Source organism: Salvelinus fontinalis, chromosome 4, assembly GCF_029448725.1.
Source record: "Salvelinus fontinalis isolate EN_2023a chromosome 4, ASM2944872v1, whole genome shotgun sequence".
Lineage (NCBI taxonomy): Eukaryota > Metazoa > Chordata > Actinopteri > Salmoniformes > Salmonidae > Salvelinus > Salvelinus fontinalis.
Genome location: NC_074668.1, coordinates 32421461 through 32439899, shown reverse-complemented (window position 1 = coordinate 32439899; position 18439 = coordinate 32421461). Strand labels below are relative to the sequence as shown.

At 42.0% G+C, this 18439-nt stretch overlaps 1 protein-coding gene and 2 long non-coding RNA genes across 16 annotated transcripts in view; 2 read left to right on the top strand and 1 right to left on the bottom strand.

Moving 5' to 3' along the window:
- Positions 1–258: 258 nt before the first annotated feature.
- LOC129853557 (uncharacterized) lies at positions 259–17932 on the bottom strand. 9 transcript variants are annotated; one of them, XR_008759147.1, is made up of 6 exons: positions 17918–17932; positions 8430–8457; positions 3358–3456; positions 2829–2916; positions 722–830; positions 259–465 (listed from the first exon to the last, which is right to left on the bottom strand). It is a non-coding gene; the product is annotated as an uncharacterized LOC129853557 (long non-coding RNA). The 9 variants fall into 9 exon arrangements; XR_008759143.1 differs by lacking the exons at positions 8430–8457; positions 17918–17932 and adding exons at positions 6283–6360; positions 6476–6496; XR_008759146.1 differs by lacking the exon at positions 8430–8457.
- LOC129853556 (uncharacterized) lies at positions 3938–8428 on the top strand. 2 transcript variants are annotated; one of them, XR_008759141.1, is made up of 4 exons: positions 3938–4029; positions 7678–7765; positions 7889–7994; positions 8222–8428. It is a non-coding gene; the product is annotated as an uncharacterized LOC129853556 (long non-coding RNA). The 2 variants fall into 2 exon arrangements; XR_008759142.1 differs by lacking the exon at positions 3938–4029 and adding an exon at positions 7183–7251.
- LOC129853555 (KAT8 regulatory NSL complex subunit 3-like) overlaps positions 17103–18439 on the top strand; it is a 15362-nt gene continuing 14025 nt past the window's right edge. For 3 of the 5 annotated variants that reach the window (XM_055919709.1, XM_055919711.1, XM_055919708.1), the window contains exons 1-2: positions 17104–17513; positions 18015–18278. In XM_055919709.1, coding sequence (XP_055775684.1) covers positions 18073–18278 — 206 coding nt within the window. In that variant the 5' untranslated portion in view covers positions 17104–17513; positions 18015–18072. Of the gene's footprint in view, positions 17514–18014; positions 18279–18439 lie in introns of all 5 variants that reach the window. The other 2 variants (XM_055919710.1, XM_055919713.1) reach the window with 1 other exon arrangement.

The following is an 18439-nucleotide window of genomic DNA, read 5'->3' as shown; positions in this document are numbered from 1 at the left end:
GGCTTAAACTAGACCTTACAAAAACACTCTCACATCTTTGTGTATTGATATTTTTCTGGCAGTAAATGACAGTTAACATCTATCATGATGTTCTTGAAGTAAAAAAAGCACGGACACCCTAAGGTGAAGTGCTGAGTAACAGAGGATGATCTATACAAATGAAACAGAAAGTTGCACACTAACACATATCTTTCTTTTTCATTTCTATTCAACCAATCCAATGAATCAGACACCAAGACCTTCACATTTGACACAAAGTAAGCTGACAACATATTTTATTCATTGTATAACGTATTTTATTCATTGTATATTGAGAACACAGTGAAGAAAACAATTCACTTCCCCACAGAGCTGAAGATAGGGCATGAAATTGAGGGATCACTCTTCTTAACCACCTTGAATTCACATGCCTTTTGGTCCCACTCCTTCATGCAATCACCAGGAAAATCTACGGGAGTTGCATACCTGCAATCAAACAATCAACATCAGCAAATCCTTTTGTTGTGTAAATCAATAGAATTTCACTCACCCAGTCTATTAATAAACGCCTGAGATAGCTTGTGTGGATATTTTAAGAAGATAACAATGGGTTGTATATTCTTTTAGTGTGATAGATACAGACTGGGAAGGTTGTATATTCTTTTAGTGTGATAGATACAGACTGGGAAGGCTGAGGGCTACATAGACCATGCATTTTGTAGGTGATAGTATAAAGTTGTACCGTGAGCAGCATGAATTACAAGTGCAGTCCATGCAATCACTGTTCCTCCAGCGGGAACCAATAGGATGCCATGTCTCATCCTTGTCATCACGACAATGGGTAATCATGCCTAAACAAGAAAATAGTATAGCATATTGTATATGTTTGTTGTATTTGATGTAGCCTGCGTATCATTCTTTTTCGCCAACATTCCACTCCTTAGCAATCCTGTTATTTGCAGAGACTGGCCTTTCTTAATCTTCAAATATCACCAATGAGCTCGAGGAGATCAGGGGATTTGATTCTGATTTGGTAACCCCCATAGCTATCATCAATCATAAAGTTATGCAAATTGGAACTCTATCTCTATTTTTCTCCACAGATGGATGTTCCAGCTTTGGTGTCTGGTTGCTAAGAAACCATTTGTTGTTGTCCAGACAAAAACCAGTCTGTCAAAAGTTGCTAGCTCAAGTCTAAATTCTCAAACTGAATATACTGAACACAAATATAAATGCAACATGTACAGTGTTGGTCCCATGTTTCATGAGCTGAAATAAAATATCCCAGGAATTTTCCATAAGCACAAAAAGCTAATTTCTCTCCAATTTTGTGCACAAATCTGTTTACATCCCTGTTAATGAGCATTTCTCATTTGACAAGATAATCCATCACCTGACAGGTGTAGCATGTCAAGAAGCTGATTAAACAGCATGATCGTTACACAGGTGCACCTTGTGCTGGGGACAATAAAAGGCCACTCTACAAGGCACAGTTCTGTCACAACACAATGCCACAGATGTCTCAAGTTTTGAGGGAGCATGCTATTGGTATGCTGACTGCAGTAATGTCCTACAGAGCTGTTGCCAGATAATTGAAGGTTAATTTCTCTACCAGGTCATATGCTGCATCAGATGACCTGGCCTCCACAATCACCCAACCTCAACCCAATTGAGATGGTTTGGGATGAGTTGGACCACAGAGGGAAGGAAAAGCAGCCATCAAGTGCTCAGCATATGTGGGAACTCCTTCAAGACTGTTGGAAAAGCATTCCAGGTGAAGCTGGTTGAGAGAATGCCAAGAGTGTGCAAAGCTGTCATCAAGGCAAATGGTGGCTACTTTTAAGAATACACATGTTTGGTTACAACATGATTCCATATGTGTTATTTCATAGTTTTGATGTCTTCAGTATTATTCTACAATGTAGAAAATAATAAAAAATAAAGAAAAACCCTTGAATGAGTAGGTGTCCAAACTTTTGACTTGTACTGTAAATTTTAGGAACTTACTAAACTTACTATTGAAAGTAAGAATAGTAGAATACACCAGGTGCAAGTTGTGTATCAGTTGTGTATCCGCACTTTTTGTCTTCTTATTTCAGTCACTGACAGTCACTCAATTAGCCATGTCAGCTAACAATTTTTAAATTAGTCTAATCAGCCATCTATACTTGTAGTAATCATGGCCAAATCGCGACTGGGGACGCATTGATTTTGTTAGTCATTTTCACTCAGATATCATATTAACATGGATACAAAATGTGTAGAATTGCAGGAAATTATCTTTGAAACTGCTAAAAATGCTCTCAACCCCCCAGAAAATGTGTTGTAAAACTGAAAAAAATGTCTCTCTGCCCCATTGCAAAATTAGTATAATTGCATTGTTATAAAATTGCTATGTTTTTTCTCCCACACATGGTAAAATGTGTAGAATTGCAAAAAACGTACTTTTTTCCCCATGGCAAAATTTGTAGAGTTGCAGTAAATTAGCATTAAAAACCCCAAAAGGTTAGAGATGGCCCTGGCTATGATTTTAAGCCTCAAAATACAACAACTTGCCTAGCTAACCGCTAAATATATATTTTTTAAATTTGTTATAATTCTAATTCTATTTTTGAGGCTCCACATGTTGTCATGGAATATATGAATGTTATCTCCAACAACCAATGAGCAACTCTGTTGGAAATCCAGCTGCATATTGAATGTTGAGATTGCCGAAAGGCCAGTCTCTTTGGCAAATAACAGGAGTGGAAATTTTAGCTAAAAAGACTGGTAACCAGACTATATATATTGTGTGTGTGCATGTGTGTGTGAGTGAGAGAGAGGGGGGGGTTCATAGTCTTTTACTTTACCTGGCTTCGAGGTCATAGGCTTCATGTAGCAATAAGCATGGAACAGTGGAAGCAGCACACACAGGATTAAAGCTAGAGCCAAGGACTTCTTCACAGGGAGAAGAGAGGGAAACATATGTTATTGAGGGGAATAAACAGCCTACCGTTGAACCTTCAAAACAATTCTAGATAAACAACTATCAAAACCGAACTGACACATTTCTACATTTTGAGCTTATCATTGACCCTACCCTAGGTTATAAAATAACGTAATATTTGTCCAATGCTCTCCTCTACTATGTAATTTAAATCCACCATCCATTCCAACTTAAAACACATATATGGGGTAGTTCAAAAGATTCATTTTGCCAGCAGTATTTATTATGTCCACATTGTGATAAAATGATCAAATATGCAACTCAAGCCCCATCACCTATTTGCCATTAGGAGGTAGAAGAACACAGCTTCATCAACCAAATTCAAGGACGGGTCCAGCTCCTCCAAATTCCTACTAACTTGTACATAGCATGCCACATTTCAAGAAACTTACCATGATTCACAAGAATGTAGACTGGATTCTAAGGTAATTCTAGGGATCTTCTAGGGTAGAGAACTTCACAGGCTTGTGGGTCTTTTGGAAGTAGCTTACCTTTGGAATTAAACAAGGGCTGGGGTCAAACACGGTCAGTAAATGGTGCACGTGGACTTTCGGTAAATCAGAATTTAAGGTCCTCTACGCAACAAAGCAACATGTAAATAGCCCTTAGTGTGTATGATATTTAGTTGTAAAATTAATTCAGAGAAAAAATATTTTAAAATATATAATTTATTAGACATATTTTGAAGCTATGAACTTCCTTGTTTACTGGCTCAACCCAGACTTTACAAACACACACAAACATTTTGTTCTTCTATCCTCATGGGGACCTAAAATGTATTTCCATTCAAACTCCTACTCCTACTCCTATTAATCCTAAACCTAAACCTTACCCTAATCTTAACCCCTAACCCTAACCCTAAACCTAACTCCTAACCCTAGCCCTGAATCTAACAAAGTAAACATGTTTCTTACTTCTGTTTACTCTTTTCCCATCCCCACCCCTTTATTTAATTCCAAAAGGTAGGCTACTTCCAACAGACCCACTATTTAAAAGCATGTACTTCCCTACAAGAACTCCAGTAGAATTACATTAGAATCCAGTCTACATTGGTGTGAATCATGGTAGGTAATTTTGCATGTTATGTTTCAGGATTTTGAAGGTGATAGAACAGTCCTTATATTTGGTTGATTTTCCATTATATGTAATAACACCAGAAGCCGTGTTCCTGCTAATTTACTGTAATTTACTATAACTCCAGTAACATACAGTGCATTCGGGAAAGTATTCTGACCCCTTGAGGTTTTTTTTTTTTACATAAGTATTCAGACCCTTTACTCAGTACTTTGTTGAAGCACTTTTGACAACGATTACAGCAACGGGTCTTCTTGGGTATGACGCTACAATATTGGCACACCTGTATTTGGGGAGTTTATCCCATTCTCTGCAGATCCTCTCAAGCTCTCTCAGGTTGATGGGGTGCGTTGCTGCACAGCTATTTTCAGGTCTCTGCAGAGATGTTCTATCGGGTTCAAGTCCAGGCTCTGGCTGGGCCACTCAAGGCCATTCAGACTTGTCCCGAAGCCACTCCTGCGTTGTCTTGGCTGTGTGCTTCGGGTTGTTGTCCTCTTGAAAGGTGAACCATCGCCCCAGTCTAAGCGCTCTGGAGCAGGCTTTCATCAAGGATCTTTCCCTCGACCCTGACAAGTCTCCCAGTCCATGCCACTGAAAAACATCCCCACAGCATGATGCTGCCACCACCATGGTTCACCGTAGGGATGGGGCCAGGTTTCCTCCAGACGTGACACTTGGCATTCAGTTTAATCTTGGGTTCATCAAACCTGAGAATCTTGTCTCTTTAGGTGTCTTTTGGCAAACTCTAAGCAGGCTGTCATATGTCTTTTACTGAAGAATGGCTTCCGTCTGGCCACTACCACAAAGGCCTGATTGGTGGAGTGCTGCAGAGATGGTTGTCCTTCTGGATGGTTCTCCCATCTCAACAGAGGAACTCTGGAGCTCTGTCAAAGTGACCATCGGGTTCTTGGTCACCTCCACTCCAGTGTTAATTGCTAAATTCTAATTATTTTGCCACTATGGCCTATTTATTGCCTTACCTCCTTACTTCATTTACACACACTGTATACAGATTGTCTATTGTGTTATTAACTGTACGTTTGCTTATCCCATGTGTAACTCTGTGTTGTTGTTTTTGTCGCACTGCTTTGCTTTATCTTGACCAGGTCGCAGTTGTAAATGAGAACTTGTTCTCAATTGGCCTACCTGGTTAAATAAAGGTTAAATAAAAAATAAAAAATAAGAATTTGAAATAAAAGTGACAAGTAATTAAAGAGCAGCAGTAAAGTAACAATAGCAAGACTACATACAGGGGGGTACCGGTACAGAGTCAATGTGCGAGGGCACTGGTTAGTTGAGGTAATATGTACATGTAGGTAGAGTTATTAAAGGGACTATGCATAGATGATAACAACATAGAGTAGCAGCAGTGCAAAAGACGGGGAGAGGGGAGGGCAATGCAAATAGTCTGGGTAACTGTTTGATTAGATGTTCAGGAGTCTTATTGCTTGGGGGTAGAAGCTGTTTAGAAGCCTCTTGGACCTAGACTTGGCGCTCCGGTACTGCTTGCCGTGCCGTAGCAGAGATAACAGTCTATGACTAGGGTGGCTGGAGTGTTTGACAATTTTTATGGCCTTCCTCTGACACCTCCTGGTATAGAGTTCCTGGATGGTAGGAAGCTTGGCCCCAGTGATGTACGGGGCCGTTCACTCTACCCTCTGTAGTGCCTTGCGGTCGGAGGCCAAGCAGTTGCCATACCAGGCAGTGATGCAACCGGTCAGGATGCTCTCGATGGTGCAGCTGTAGAACTTTTTGAGGATCTGAGTACCCATGCCTCTCTGGCGCTCGTGTGTACCAGGCTTCCCATCATTACGCACACCTGTCACCATCGTTACGCGCATCAGCGCTTCATTGGACTCACCTGGACTCCATCACCTTGCTTCTCGTCTCCTAGCGTCTGTCCTCACAGTAAAATATTATACTGTGCAAACAAAAAAACGTGCGTTTTCATAAAATGTTTTGTTCCATCATCTTTGAAATGCAAGAGAAAGGCCATATTTTCAGATAGGATGCAGCAGTGTGTGTGCAATGTTTCAGACGGATCCAGTGAAGAATTACATTACTGCACAATATTTTGTATCAAGTCTGCTAGAAGTTTGCCCAAATGTTCCTAAATGGTCAATTGATACATTTTCAAGTACATAACTATAGAGAACATACAAAATTGCTATGGTAATAAAGAATTCAAGTTTACACACTCCCAGGAATGTCATACATGATGGATCATTCGCTTATACACTAACTTTCACACATCTAGATGGCCGGGCGAGGTGCGTGTGGATCCAGAGACAGCAGTGGGGTCAAACTGTAGGCACCAGTTCCTACATTTGAACATAAAAATGTATTTTATCAAACAAAACAATGTTAGATTTTATCTCTGGGGCCCTCAGGATGACAAATCAGAGCAAGATTACTGAATGTAAGTACATTATTTACCTTCAGAGGTGAATGTATCAAATCAGTTGCCGTGATACAAGTTTTTTGTTGTTGTACACTCTCCTTAAACACCATGGTATTTTTAAGCTAAACTAGCTACTGTTAATTGGACACTGCAGTTAGATTAACAATAATTTAAGCTTTCTGCCCATATAAGACATGTCTATGTCCTGGAAAGTTGGCTGTTGTATACTACTTCATTCTAGTCACATTCGCGTACGTTAGCAACAACCGTCCTGGTTTGGGGACACCGATCCCGTAGAGGTTAAAGCACCTTTGACAGCGATTATAGCCTCAAGTCTTCTTGGGTATGACGCTACAAGCTTGGTACCCCTGTATTTGGGGAGTGTGTCCCATTCTTCTCTGCAGATCCTCTCAAGCTCTGTCAGGTTGGATGGCGAACGTTGATGCACAGCTATTTTCAGGTCTCTTCAGATATGTTCGATCTCCCAATTCCTGCCCCTGAACAATATCCCCACAGCATGATGCTGCCTCCACCATGCTTCACCTTAGGGATGTTGCCAGGTTTCCTCCAGACGTGACGCTTGGCATTCAGGCCAAATAGGTCAATCTTGGTTTCATCAGACCAGAGAATCTTGTTTCTCATGGTCTGAGAGTCCTTTAGGAGCCTTTTGACAAACTCCAAGTGGGCTGTCATGTGCCTTTTACTGAGGAGTGGCTTAAATCTGGCCACTCTACCATAAAGGCCTGGTGGAGTGCTGCAGAGATGGGTGTCTTTCTGGAAGGTTCTACCATCTCCAAAGAGGAATTATGGGGTATTGTGTGTAGATTGATGATACATTTTTGTGTTTTTATACATTTTAGAAAAAGCTGGTAACGTAACCAAATGGGTAAATGTCAAAGGGTCTGAATACTTTCCGAATGCCCTGCAAGTAGCCTAATGGGGTTTCATTTTGATATGATAATGTGGACATAAAAATAAATACTGCAAAATCACCTTTGTTTGAGTCTGAATGGATGGTGGATTTAAACGGCACAATAGAGAAAAGACATTGGAAAAATAAACTTACCGGTATTTATTTTCTAGAGTAAGGTCAAATAACTATTATTTTAACATGTTTAAATGTGTCAGTTCCCTTTTCTAGGTCTTTATCTTCAATGTTTTTAAGGTTCAACGGTAGACCAATTGCTTGTTTATTCCCCTCAATAACATATGTTTTCCCTCCCTTCTCCCTGTGAAGAGGTCATTGGCCCTAGCTTTAATCCTGTGTGCGCTACTTCCACTGCTCCATGCTTATTGCTACAGGAAAGCTGTGACTTCTGACCTGGGTAAAGTAAAAGACTAAGCTAACCAGCTAACCACCTTCATAAACACAAACATTTTTTAATTACGCTAGTACATTGAAAAAGACAACAAACCTACACAATATGTTAAATTGTTTTCTTGTTTAGGCAAAACCCATTGTCGTGACGACAAGGACAAGACATGGCATCCTGTTGGTTCCCGCTGGAGGAACAGTGATTGCATGGACTGTGATTGTTTAAAATGCTGCCAGGGGTAAGTACAGTAAACACAGCTTTATTCTAGCACCTACAAAATGCATGGTATGTAGCCCTCAGCCTTCCAAGTCTGTATCTATCACACTAAAGGAATATACAACCCATTGTTATCTTCTTAAAATATCCACACAAGCTATCTCAGGCATTTATTAATAGACTGGGTGAGTGAAATTCTATTGATTTACACAACAAAATTATTTGCTGATGTTAATTGTTTGATTGCAGGTATATGACTCCAGTAGATTTTCCTGGTGATTGCATGAAGGAGTGGGACCAAAAGGCATGTGAATTCAAGGTGGTTATGAAGAGTGATCCCTCAATTTCATGCCCTATCTTCAGCTCTGTGGGGAAGTGAATTGTTTTCTTCACTGTGTTCTCAATATACAATGAATAAAATACGTTATACAATGAATAAAATATGTTGTCAGCTTACTTTGTGTCAAATGTGAAGGTCTTGGTGTCTGATTCATTGGATTGGTTGAATAGAAATGAAAAAGAAAGATATGTGTTAGTGTGCAACTTTGTTTCATTTGTATAGATCATCCTCTGTTACTCAGCACTTCACCTTAGGGTGTCCGTGCTTTTTTTTACTTCAAGAACATCATGATAGATGTTAACTGTCATTTACTGCCAGAAAAATATCAATACACAAAGATGTGAGAGTGTTTTTGTAAGGTCGAGTTTAAGCCAGTAAAAAAACGACTTAAAATGGCTATTTGCAGTGTTGCAGTGTTGCATAATGGACCTTAAATTCAGATGTCCCCCTTAAGTCCACACACACCATGTACTGACAGTGTTTGTTTCAGGTCATTGACTTATTTTGTTTTTTGGTTATGAAATGTTTAGTTAATCTATTCCCAATTTAGAAGAAACTGAATGTAACAGGTTTGAAGTCCAGAGGGGTTTACTACAAAGCATAATCAATGAGTTAGCCAGCTAACTTTGATAAGCAACCAGAAATGACTATTGATTTAATTTACTGAAAAAGCTAAAGGTTTCATGTCTTTTCGTTTGTTAAATCAGTTAGACCATTACAAGCCTATCTTTCTACACAATAAAAATTAATTCAGTATATTTATGCAAGTTAGCTGGCTAACACCTTTATGCTGCTTTATAGTATACTCCTCAGGTAAACAGACTGAAACTTTCAGAAAGACAAACTATCCATCTAGTGGTGACAATCAGTGTGACAAGGTTCCATAGCAGGAGCTCATCATATCAAATAAAATAAAATTTTATTTTTCACATGCACAGAATATAACAAGTGTAGACTTTACATTAAGCATTTTAGGTAAAGTCTAAACCTGTTTAATTTGGCGCATGTGACAAATAAAATGTGATTTGACTTGATCTAATGAGCTCCTGTTCTAGAACCTTGTCACACTGATTATCACCACTAGATGCCAGTAGAAGAGAATAGTTTGCCTTTCTTTCACCTCCGTCTTCATTACCTCTTCAACCATGTGAAAAAAGGAAAATAAAGTCAGAGTTGTGGAAGGAGACTTTAAGTTAGACACAATTATATAGGTTTCTCTGGAGCTGCCTGGAATACACTTCCCCCTGTCCTACTTCCCAACAGTAAGAAAAAAGAAAAAGAAAAGAACAAGATTAGAGAAGTGCGCTGCTGTGAGGCTCAGTGCATGTGTGTGGAGCCTGTGCTTGTCCCCGACCCAGTGATGAGACAGACTGGATTCATAGCATCAGAGCATTCTCTGCCTTCCACTGCAGCCACTGCATCCTTTCGGATAACTTCTATTCAATGCTGAAGAATACTGGATGAAGACACAGAAATAAGGAAGTGCAGAGGCTCCTGGTTAACAGTCCTGCTTGGTGCTGTAAGTGTGCTGGTGGTGCTGACAGCTGGTAACGCTGGGCACAACCAGGACCCTCTGCACCCATACAAAGACATTATTCTAGTTTGGAGGAGCCATTTCATGTGTGAGGAAGAATAACACCACCTTGGAAAACAAGTGGAGAAAAAACAATTTGTATGTTCAAAATGATGCCGGAGAGGATAGCTGCTGTTTTACAGGCTCCTAACCAATTGTGCTATTTTGTGGGGTTTATTCAGCATTGTTTGTAACTTATTTTGTACATAATGTTGATACTACCGTCTGTTATGACCAAAAATAGCTTCTGGATATCAGAACAGCAATTACTCACCTCCAACTGGAAAAATATTTTTATTTAATGTTGCTCCCGGACAAGGCCCAAATCCCCGTCATTCGCATCAAGAAAAGAAGGAGATAAAGGGGGAGCAGATCAGGGTGCCTTGTGAGAATTTGTCAGCGAGTGGGTAACCCGCCTCTACCATCCGTTTTATTGGCCAACGTGCAATCACTGGAGAATAAACTGGATGAGCTCCGTTCAAGACTATCCTACCAACGGGACATTAAAAACTGTAATATCATATGTTTCATCGAGTTGTGGCTGAAGGACGACACGGATAATATACAGTTGGCTAGCTTTCCGTGCATCGGCAGGACAGAACATCTACGTCCGATAAGACGAAGGGTGGGGGTGTGTGTGTCTATTTCTCAATAACAGCTGGTGTGCGATGTCTAATATTAAGGGAGTCTCGAGGTATGGCTCGCCTGAGGTAGAGTACCTCATGATAAGCTGTAAACCAAACTATCTACCAAGAGAGTTTTCATCTATATATTTCGTAGCTTCCTATTTACCACCACAAATCGACGCTGGCACTAAGAACGCACTCAACGAGCTGTATAAGGCCATAAGCAAACAAGAAAATGCTTATAAAGAAACGGCGCTCCTAGTGGCATGTGGACCTTAATGCAGGCAATCTTAAATCCGTTTTACCTAATTTCTACCAGCATGTCATGTGCAACCAGATGAGAAAAAAAATCTAGACCACCTTTACTCCACACACAGAGACGCGTACAAAGCTCTCCCTCGCCCTCCATTTGGCAAATCTGGCCATGATTCTATCCTCCTGATTCCTGCTTACAAGCTAAAACTAAAGCAGGAAGTACCAGTGACTCGCTTAATACGGAAGAGAAGTGGTCAATTACGCAGATGCTACGCTATAGGACTGTTTTGCTAGCACAGACTGGAATATGTTCCGGGATTCATTCAATGGCATTGAGGAGTATACCACCTCAGTCACCGGCTTCATCAATAACTGCATCGACAATGTCGTCCCAACAGTGACCGTACGTACATATCCCAACGAGAAGCAATGAATTACAAGCAACATCCGCACCGAGCTAAAGGCTAGAGCTGCCACTTCAAGGAGCGGGACACTTATAAGAAATCCTGCTATGCCATCAGATGAACCATCAAACAGGCAAAGCGTCGATACAGGACTAAGATTGACTCCTACTACACCGGCTCCGACGCTCATCGGATGTGGCAGGGCATGCAAACTATTAAAGAGTACAAAGGGAAACACAGCCGTGAGCTGCCCAGTGACGCGAGCCTACCAGTGGGGCTAAATGCCTTTTATGCTTGCTTCGAGGGAAGTAACACTGAAGCATGCATGCGCGCACCAGCTGTTCCGGACGACTGTGTGGTCACGCTCTCCATACCCGATGTGAACAAGACCTTTAAACAGGTCAACATTCACAGATGGATTACCAGGACGTGTACTCAGAGCATGCGCGGACCAACTGGCAAGTGTCTTCACTGACATTTTGAACCGCTCCCTGACCGAATCTGCAGACCACCATAGTCCCTGTGCCCAAGAAAGGCGAAGGTAACCTGCCTAAATGACTACCACAGTAGCCATGAAGTGCCTTGAAAAGCTGATCATGGCTCACATCAAATCCATCAAACCCTAGACCCACTCCAATTCGCATACCACCCCAAAAGATCGACAGATGACGCAATCTCAATCGCACTCCACACTGCCCTTTCACACCTGGACAAATGGAACACCTATGTGAGAATGCTGTTCCTTGACTACAGTTGAGCGTTCCACACCATAGTTCCCACAAAGCTCATCACTAATCTAAGGACCCTGGGACTAAACACCTCCCTCTGCAACTGGATCCTTGACTTCCTGATGGGCCGCCCCCAAGTGGTAAGGGTAGGCAACAACACACACGCTGATCCTCAACACGGGGGGCCCTCATAGTCCGGGTGCGTGCATAGTCCCCTCCTGTACTCCTTGTTCACCCACGACTGCATGGCCAAGCACGACTCCAACACCATCATTGAGTTTGCTGACGACACAACGGTGGTAGGCCAGATCATCGTTAACGTACTCATCATGAAGCCGATATCTTGTACAGTGTGTGTGTATGTGTTTGTGATCTTGTTTAGCAGACCTAGATAGAACATGTGAAATCAGCTCTTTTCTGGATAGGAGAAATTGGGATTGGGAAATATTCAGTGCCTGTGTTGTCAAATCAATGATTAGCAGCGGCTAGTTCAAACATAATTAGATTGAGATATTTATAAAGTCAGTTCTTTTGGTTGAACATTTTAACTCAAAGGAGCCCATGGAGATGTTTTAAGATTGTTTGCATTGTATACTAATGTACTCGCCATCTGCTTGTAGGTGTTGGAGGGTGTTGGTGTCTTGGACAGCCCAGAGACAGAGCAGAGCCCTGAGGGCCCATCTACAGGTAGTTCATCGCCCCTTGATTAATCATCTCCCCAGCCTGGTTCATCACCTCAACGGCCCCTTTCCCAACGCCCAGGCCCTTCTCACCAACACCCAAAGTACCGTCCAGGCGCACCCTTGATCTCTGCCCTGCAACTCCATTACCTCCACCCCATCTCCCCCACCCAGCTCCAATGGCCGGAAGAGGAAGACAGCTGTGGGTCCTTTGGACACTGACATTATGCAGCAGATGGATGACTCCTGCTGATCAATGTCTCCTGGGACATGGGACATGACAATGTACTTTCACAGGAACATCGATCAGTACTGTGTGTCCGCTCCGTCCACTCTCGAGTGAGACAGAGCACTCCGTCTCACCCCAAAAACTGGTGTTGTGTGCATTTTTCTTATTCACATGTTCTAACATGAGGAAGCTGTCTCCACTCTCCTGGATGCAGGTCCCCAGTGTTTCTGGAGAGATCAACAAACCTGGGGTGGATGTACCATGTTGATGACTGTGTTGTCAATGTCTTTAGTGTCTGCGGTGCAAAGGTAATCATGGGCCTTCACAATGGTCTCAGCTTTCTCTGGGGCAACCTCAAGGGCTCGTCCCAGGATCCTCCATCTTGCTACAAGGATCACAAAGCAGTTCTCTGAAATTCTTCTGGCACTTGAGCGGTGTTAGTTGTAGATCTTCTTCGCATTATCAAGTCCAGAAGAATCTTTGAATAAAATAAGTGTTTTCATTTGAATTGAAGAGGAATGAACATGACAGCTATCAAATGTGTGGTGTAACAACTGTGTAGCATGTGCTTTAGACATAAGCCCCTATTCTCTTACAAAGATGCCTGAACACTTTTATGCATATCATTACAATAATTTTCACATATGTATATAGTCACATGTAAATTCAGCAAAAAAAGAAATGTCCCTTTTTCAGGACCTTGTCTTTCAAAGCTAATTAGTAAAAATCGAAATAACTTCACAGATCTTCATTGTAAAGGGTTTAAACACTGTTTCCCATGCTTGTTCAATGAACCAGAAACAATTAATGATCATGCACCTGTGGATGGTCGTTAAGACACTAACAGCATACAGACGCTAGGCAATTAAGGTCACAGTTATGAAAACTTAGGACACTAAAGAGGCCTTTCTACTGACTATGAAAAACACCAAAAGAAAGATGCCCAGGGTCCCTGCTCATCTGCGTGAACGTGCCTTAGGCATGCTGCAAGGAGGCATGAGGACTGCAGATGTGGCCAGGGCAATAAATTGCAATGTCCGTACTGTGAGACGCCTAAGACAGCATTACAGGGAGACAGGACGGACAGCTGATCATCCTCGTAGTGGCAGACCATGTGTAACAACACCTGCACAGGATCGGTACATCCGAACATCACACATGCGGGACAGGTACAGGATGGCAACAACAACTGCCCGAGTTACACCAGGAACACACAATCCCTCCATCAATGCTCAGACTGTCCGCAATAGGCTGAGAGGCTGGACTGAGGGCTTGTAGGACTGTTGTAAGGCACGTCCTCACCAGATATCACCGGTAACAACGTTGACTATGGGCACAAACCCACCGTCGCTGGACCAGACAGGACTGGCAAAAAGTGATCTTCACTGACGAGTCACGGTTTTGTCTCACCAGGGGTGATGGTCGTATTTGCGTTTATCGTCGAAGGAATGAGCATTACACCGAAGCCTGTACTCTGGAGCGGGATTGATTTGGAGGTGGAGGGTCCATCATGGTCTGGGGCGGTGTGTCACAGCATCATCGGACTGAGCTTTTTGTCATTGCAGGCAATCAACGCTGTGCGTTACAGGGAAGACATCCTCCTCCCTCATATGGTACCCTTCCTGCAGGCTCATCCTGACATGGCCCTCCAGCATGACAATGCCACCAGCCATACTGCTCGTTCTGTGCGTGATTTCCTGCAAGACAGGAATGTCAGTGTTCTGCCATGGCCAGCGAAGAGCCCGGATCTCAATCCCATTGAGCACGTCTGGGACCTGTTGGATCGGAGGGTGAGGGCTAGGGCCATTCCCCCCAGAAACATCCGGGAATTTGCAGGTGCCTTGGAGGAAGAGTGAGGTAACATCTCACAGCAAGAACTGGTAAATCTGGTGCAGTCCATGAGGAGGTGATGCACTGCTGTACTTAATGCAGCTGGTGGACACACCAGATTCTGACTGTTAATTCTGATTTATTTTGACAGGGACACAGTCAATTTCTGTTAGTCACATGTCTGTGGAACTTGTTCAGTTTATGTCTCAGTTGTTGAATCTTGTTATGTTCATACAAATATTTACACATGTTAAGTTTGCAGAAAATAAACTTAGTTAACAGTGAGAGGATGTTTCTTTTTTTGCATATCTTATCTGGATATGGTCACATAAGATTTACCCTCAGAGGGAATGCCTGGTATCCCACGAAGACATATGGGCTCTGTGTTTTGGTTCCCCGCAAGCACTCCGGCCTTGGTAGCGGCAGCTGGCCTGCAATGAGTTGGGAGCCAAACTTGCGTCATGAGAAGATTCCCGCAACTCCCTCCGGACCATATGCGCCCACTTCGATCATAGTGAAGCGGTACCTTGGATCGCAGCCTGCCTTCAGGACCATTGCTTAAAAGCCCTTGTAGTTGTAGTACTTGCTGCCCAAGTATTACGGAGCTCGGATCCGAATATTTTTCCCGGCATTGACAGCTCGTGCACAAAACTGATCATTCCAATGATCCCCAAAATCTCTGGGGATTTCTTCCCATTTTGCAGCAATTGCAATTCAAAAAGAGACACGTTTGTTTCTTCTTCTGTGGTTAAGAAAGTAGTGTCGTAAAGCATATAACACCAGACTAGGCTGACATGTAGCTAGGTAGCTAGCTAGTATTTGTAAACAGGCATAACACCAGATTGGAAGTTCAAATGTCATTACTAACTAGAGTCAAAGAGTGCCTCCGCCCCTCTTGCTTGGTAAACTAATCTGGTTCCCCAAGCCCTTTAGTGGATATACACTACACAAGACGGACTTCCTTTCTGGGTAGAACAAAACTAAAAGAGTCCGCTGCCACAAAAAAACGACTCCACCCACGTGTACTCACATCAATGAAGTGGAGCTTGTAGACGCCTATAGGCAACAAAAAAAAAAAGATACTGTATCTCTAGTTTAAACTGACAGATTTGTTTTATTATGTTACTTATATTGACGTACCGGTGCGTCAATAGACTCTAAGGGGATATTATTAATATGACAATGTCTAATTCAGTTACATTTTATGTATGTCAGATAATAAGCTGAGAAGTAAAGGGCATTGAGGCAAAGTCATATAGTGAGTGAGAAACTAAACTGCTAACACAATGTGGAACAAAAATGTAACTGAAAATCTATCTGTAGGGTTTATTGATTGTTCTCTCATTTCCTATAGGTACAGCTCTAGCTGTAATCCTGTTTGCTGTGCCTCCACTGTCCCATGCTGCGTGTCATCTTTCAAAATATGAAACCAGGCAAAGGACAAGACAACAACCCCTCAACAAACAAGAAAAAACATATAGGCCTACATTAGCCTATAGCGCACAGATTAATGAAAAGAATGTCAACTATGTTTTACATTTCAGAAACTAATGCTGTGTTAGGAAGCCTACTCTGATGAATCACATGGTGTCTTTTTAGGCATGATCCATTGCCAGGACCATTTGGATGGTACATGGCATTCTCTAGGGTCTAGGTGGAGGAACAGTGGATGAGATGTGCTGCCATGCGTGATACATGATACAAACATGTTGTTAAAAATGGTCATAATCATGGCACGTTGTCTTTACCATTTCAGTTTGTTGGAATAAAAGTAGTTCACTGTTGGCTCTAATGAAAATAAAGAACTGTACAATATAATTTGCTAATTTGATTAGTTTGGCGTAGGGCTGCATTCCCCTGCAACGTTCCAAATGACTGCACGACGGAACTTGATATGAAGAGGTGTAAATATGACGTATTTATGAAGAATGATCGAGCTGTGCTATGCCCATACTTTGGTGGTGTGGGGAAATTATTGGTGTTGTCTGTCATTTACTGACAGTAAAATATCAATAAAAATATAATTCAGATCAACAACAAAAAATGTTGTGTGTGTGGTGGTGTTGGGGGGGGGGGGATTCTTCTATCCTTGTGGGAACCTAAAACCCCAAAGTCCCCACAAGGATAGTAAAATAAAGGAAAACTCTCCCTTGTGGGGACATTTCCCACTTCCCCATGAGGACAAAGACTATTTTAAGCTAAGTGGTTAGATTTAGGGATACAATTAGGGTATTAGGGTTTGAATTAGGGTAAGGGGTTATTGGTTTAAAAATCATATTTATTGACTGTTTTCACATTTTACAATCATAATAGTTCATATAAATACAAATCAGCTTTCACATCAATACATGGATTCATTATTACATAACATGGTTTACAGTGTGTAGTAGCAGTTCCATAAAATGTGTTCTAAACTCTCATCATCATGACAATTAGGCATAGGACAAAATGTACTTTGAACAAAACAGCTCCACTTTACTACGGAACGCACTGGTAAACGTCGTACGAAAATCCACCATGTAGTTTCTATGACATTTGCTGACAATTGTGTACTGAGTAGATTTTTAATACATTCTTTACCATCTGGCTTACATAGAGCCACTGCTTTTCAGGGTTCAGAGCAGGCGCTGGCCAAGGCCCCAGTACATGCACCGCCCGTAGGAAATAGCTATCCAGGCGGTGTTTTGCATCCGTGTACTGACAGTGGCAGTGCAAAACAAAAGGAAGTCGGCTATAATCAATGATTTATAGAAACCCGAGGCGGAGTAGTCCTTCTCAAATGTGAAAATTTTTGACGTTTATTTTTGACTGAATTTGGACAAAATTATATTTCGATTACAATCACATAATGCTATCAATGGTAGTAGTATGATAAGGTGAGTAGCGCTAGCGCGTGCTAGCTTTAATGCTACTATGCTCGCCAAGTTAGCTAGCTACGTAGCCACGTTGTAATGCCTGGTATGATTGTTAGTTACCACTTCTGTAAGCTATGCGCTAACGTTAGTGTAATGCATATTTCGTGTTGTTAGCGCATCTGTCTAGGCCATGTAGCTAGCTTACGTTAGCAAGTTAGCCAGCTACATAATAAAGTAATGTCAACAACGCACAGCTCGCTCTCCGCCATGCATGAAGCAAACGCATGTTGTTTGCTATCAACATTATGAGAACATCTCTAAAGAATCTAGCTAGCTAAAATAATGCCGTTAGCTAACTAGCCAGCTAGCTAACATTACAAAATTGGTTATTAAGCCAATGCATAAGAAAGGTGCTTGTAACGAACCAGCTGTGGGTTAAAGATGAATGGTCCAACTCAAATGACGTGATGTCCCATTATGTTTTGACGTATATGATATTGATCATGGTTCCTCCCCCTTCAGGCTTGGGTTGAAAGGACCACTCTCTCAGAGCTGTAGGGCCTTGTGGCCCCAGTAGAGAATGTACCTTAGTGGGGACAGGGACTTCCAGAATTCAGCACAGAGGATGGGTACATCCTTGCTGTTCCAGTTGTCAGTTCATGAGCAGGACTTGGTGTTATTGGACCACAGCTATGCCAAGCCATGGAATGCCCACCCGGACGCCAGCAGTGCCCGGCCCACGCGCATGCTGTTCGTCACACCCCGTCGCCAACCTGATGCCACTCCGTGAGTGTCAACCCTCATAATCCTCATTAATGACTCAATGCCCAAATTATTTTATGCGCACATATGACAACACTGAAGGCATGTCTATCTTTCTGCCTCAGAACAAATTTAATTTTATAACTTTATCAAGGCAATAATTAATTGACCGCTAAAACTGGATA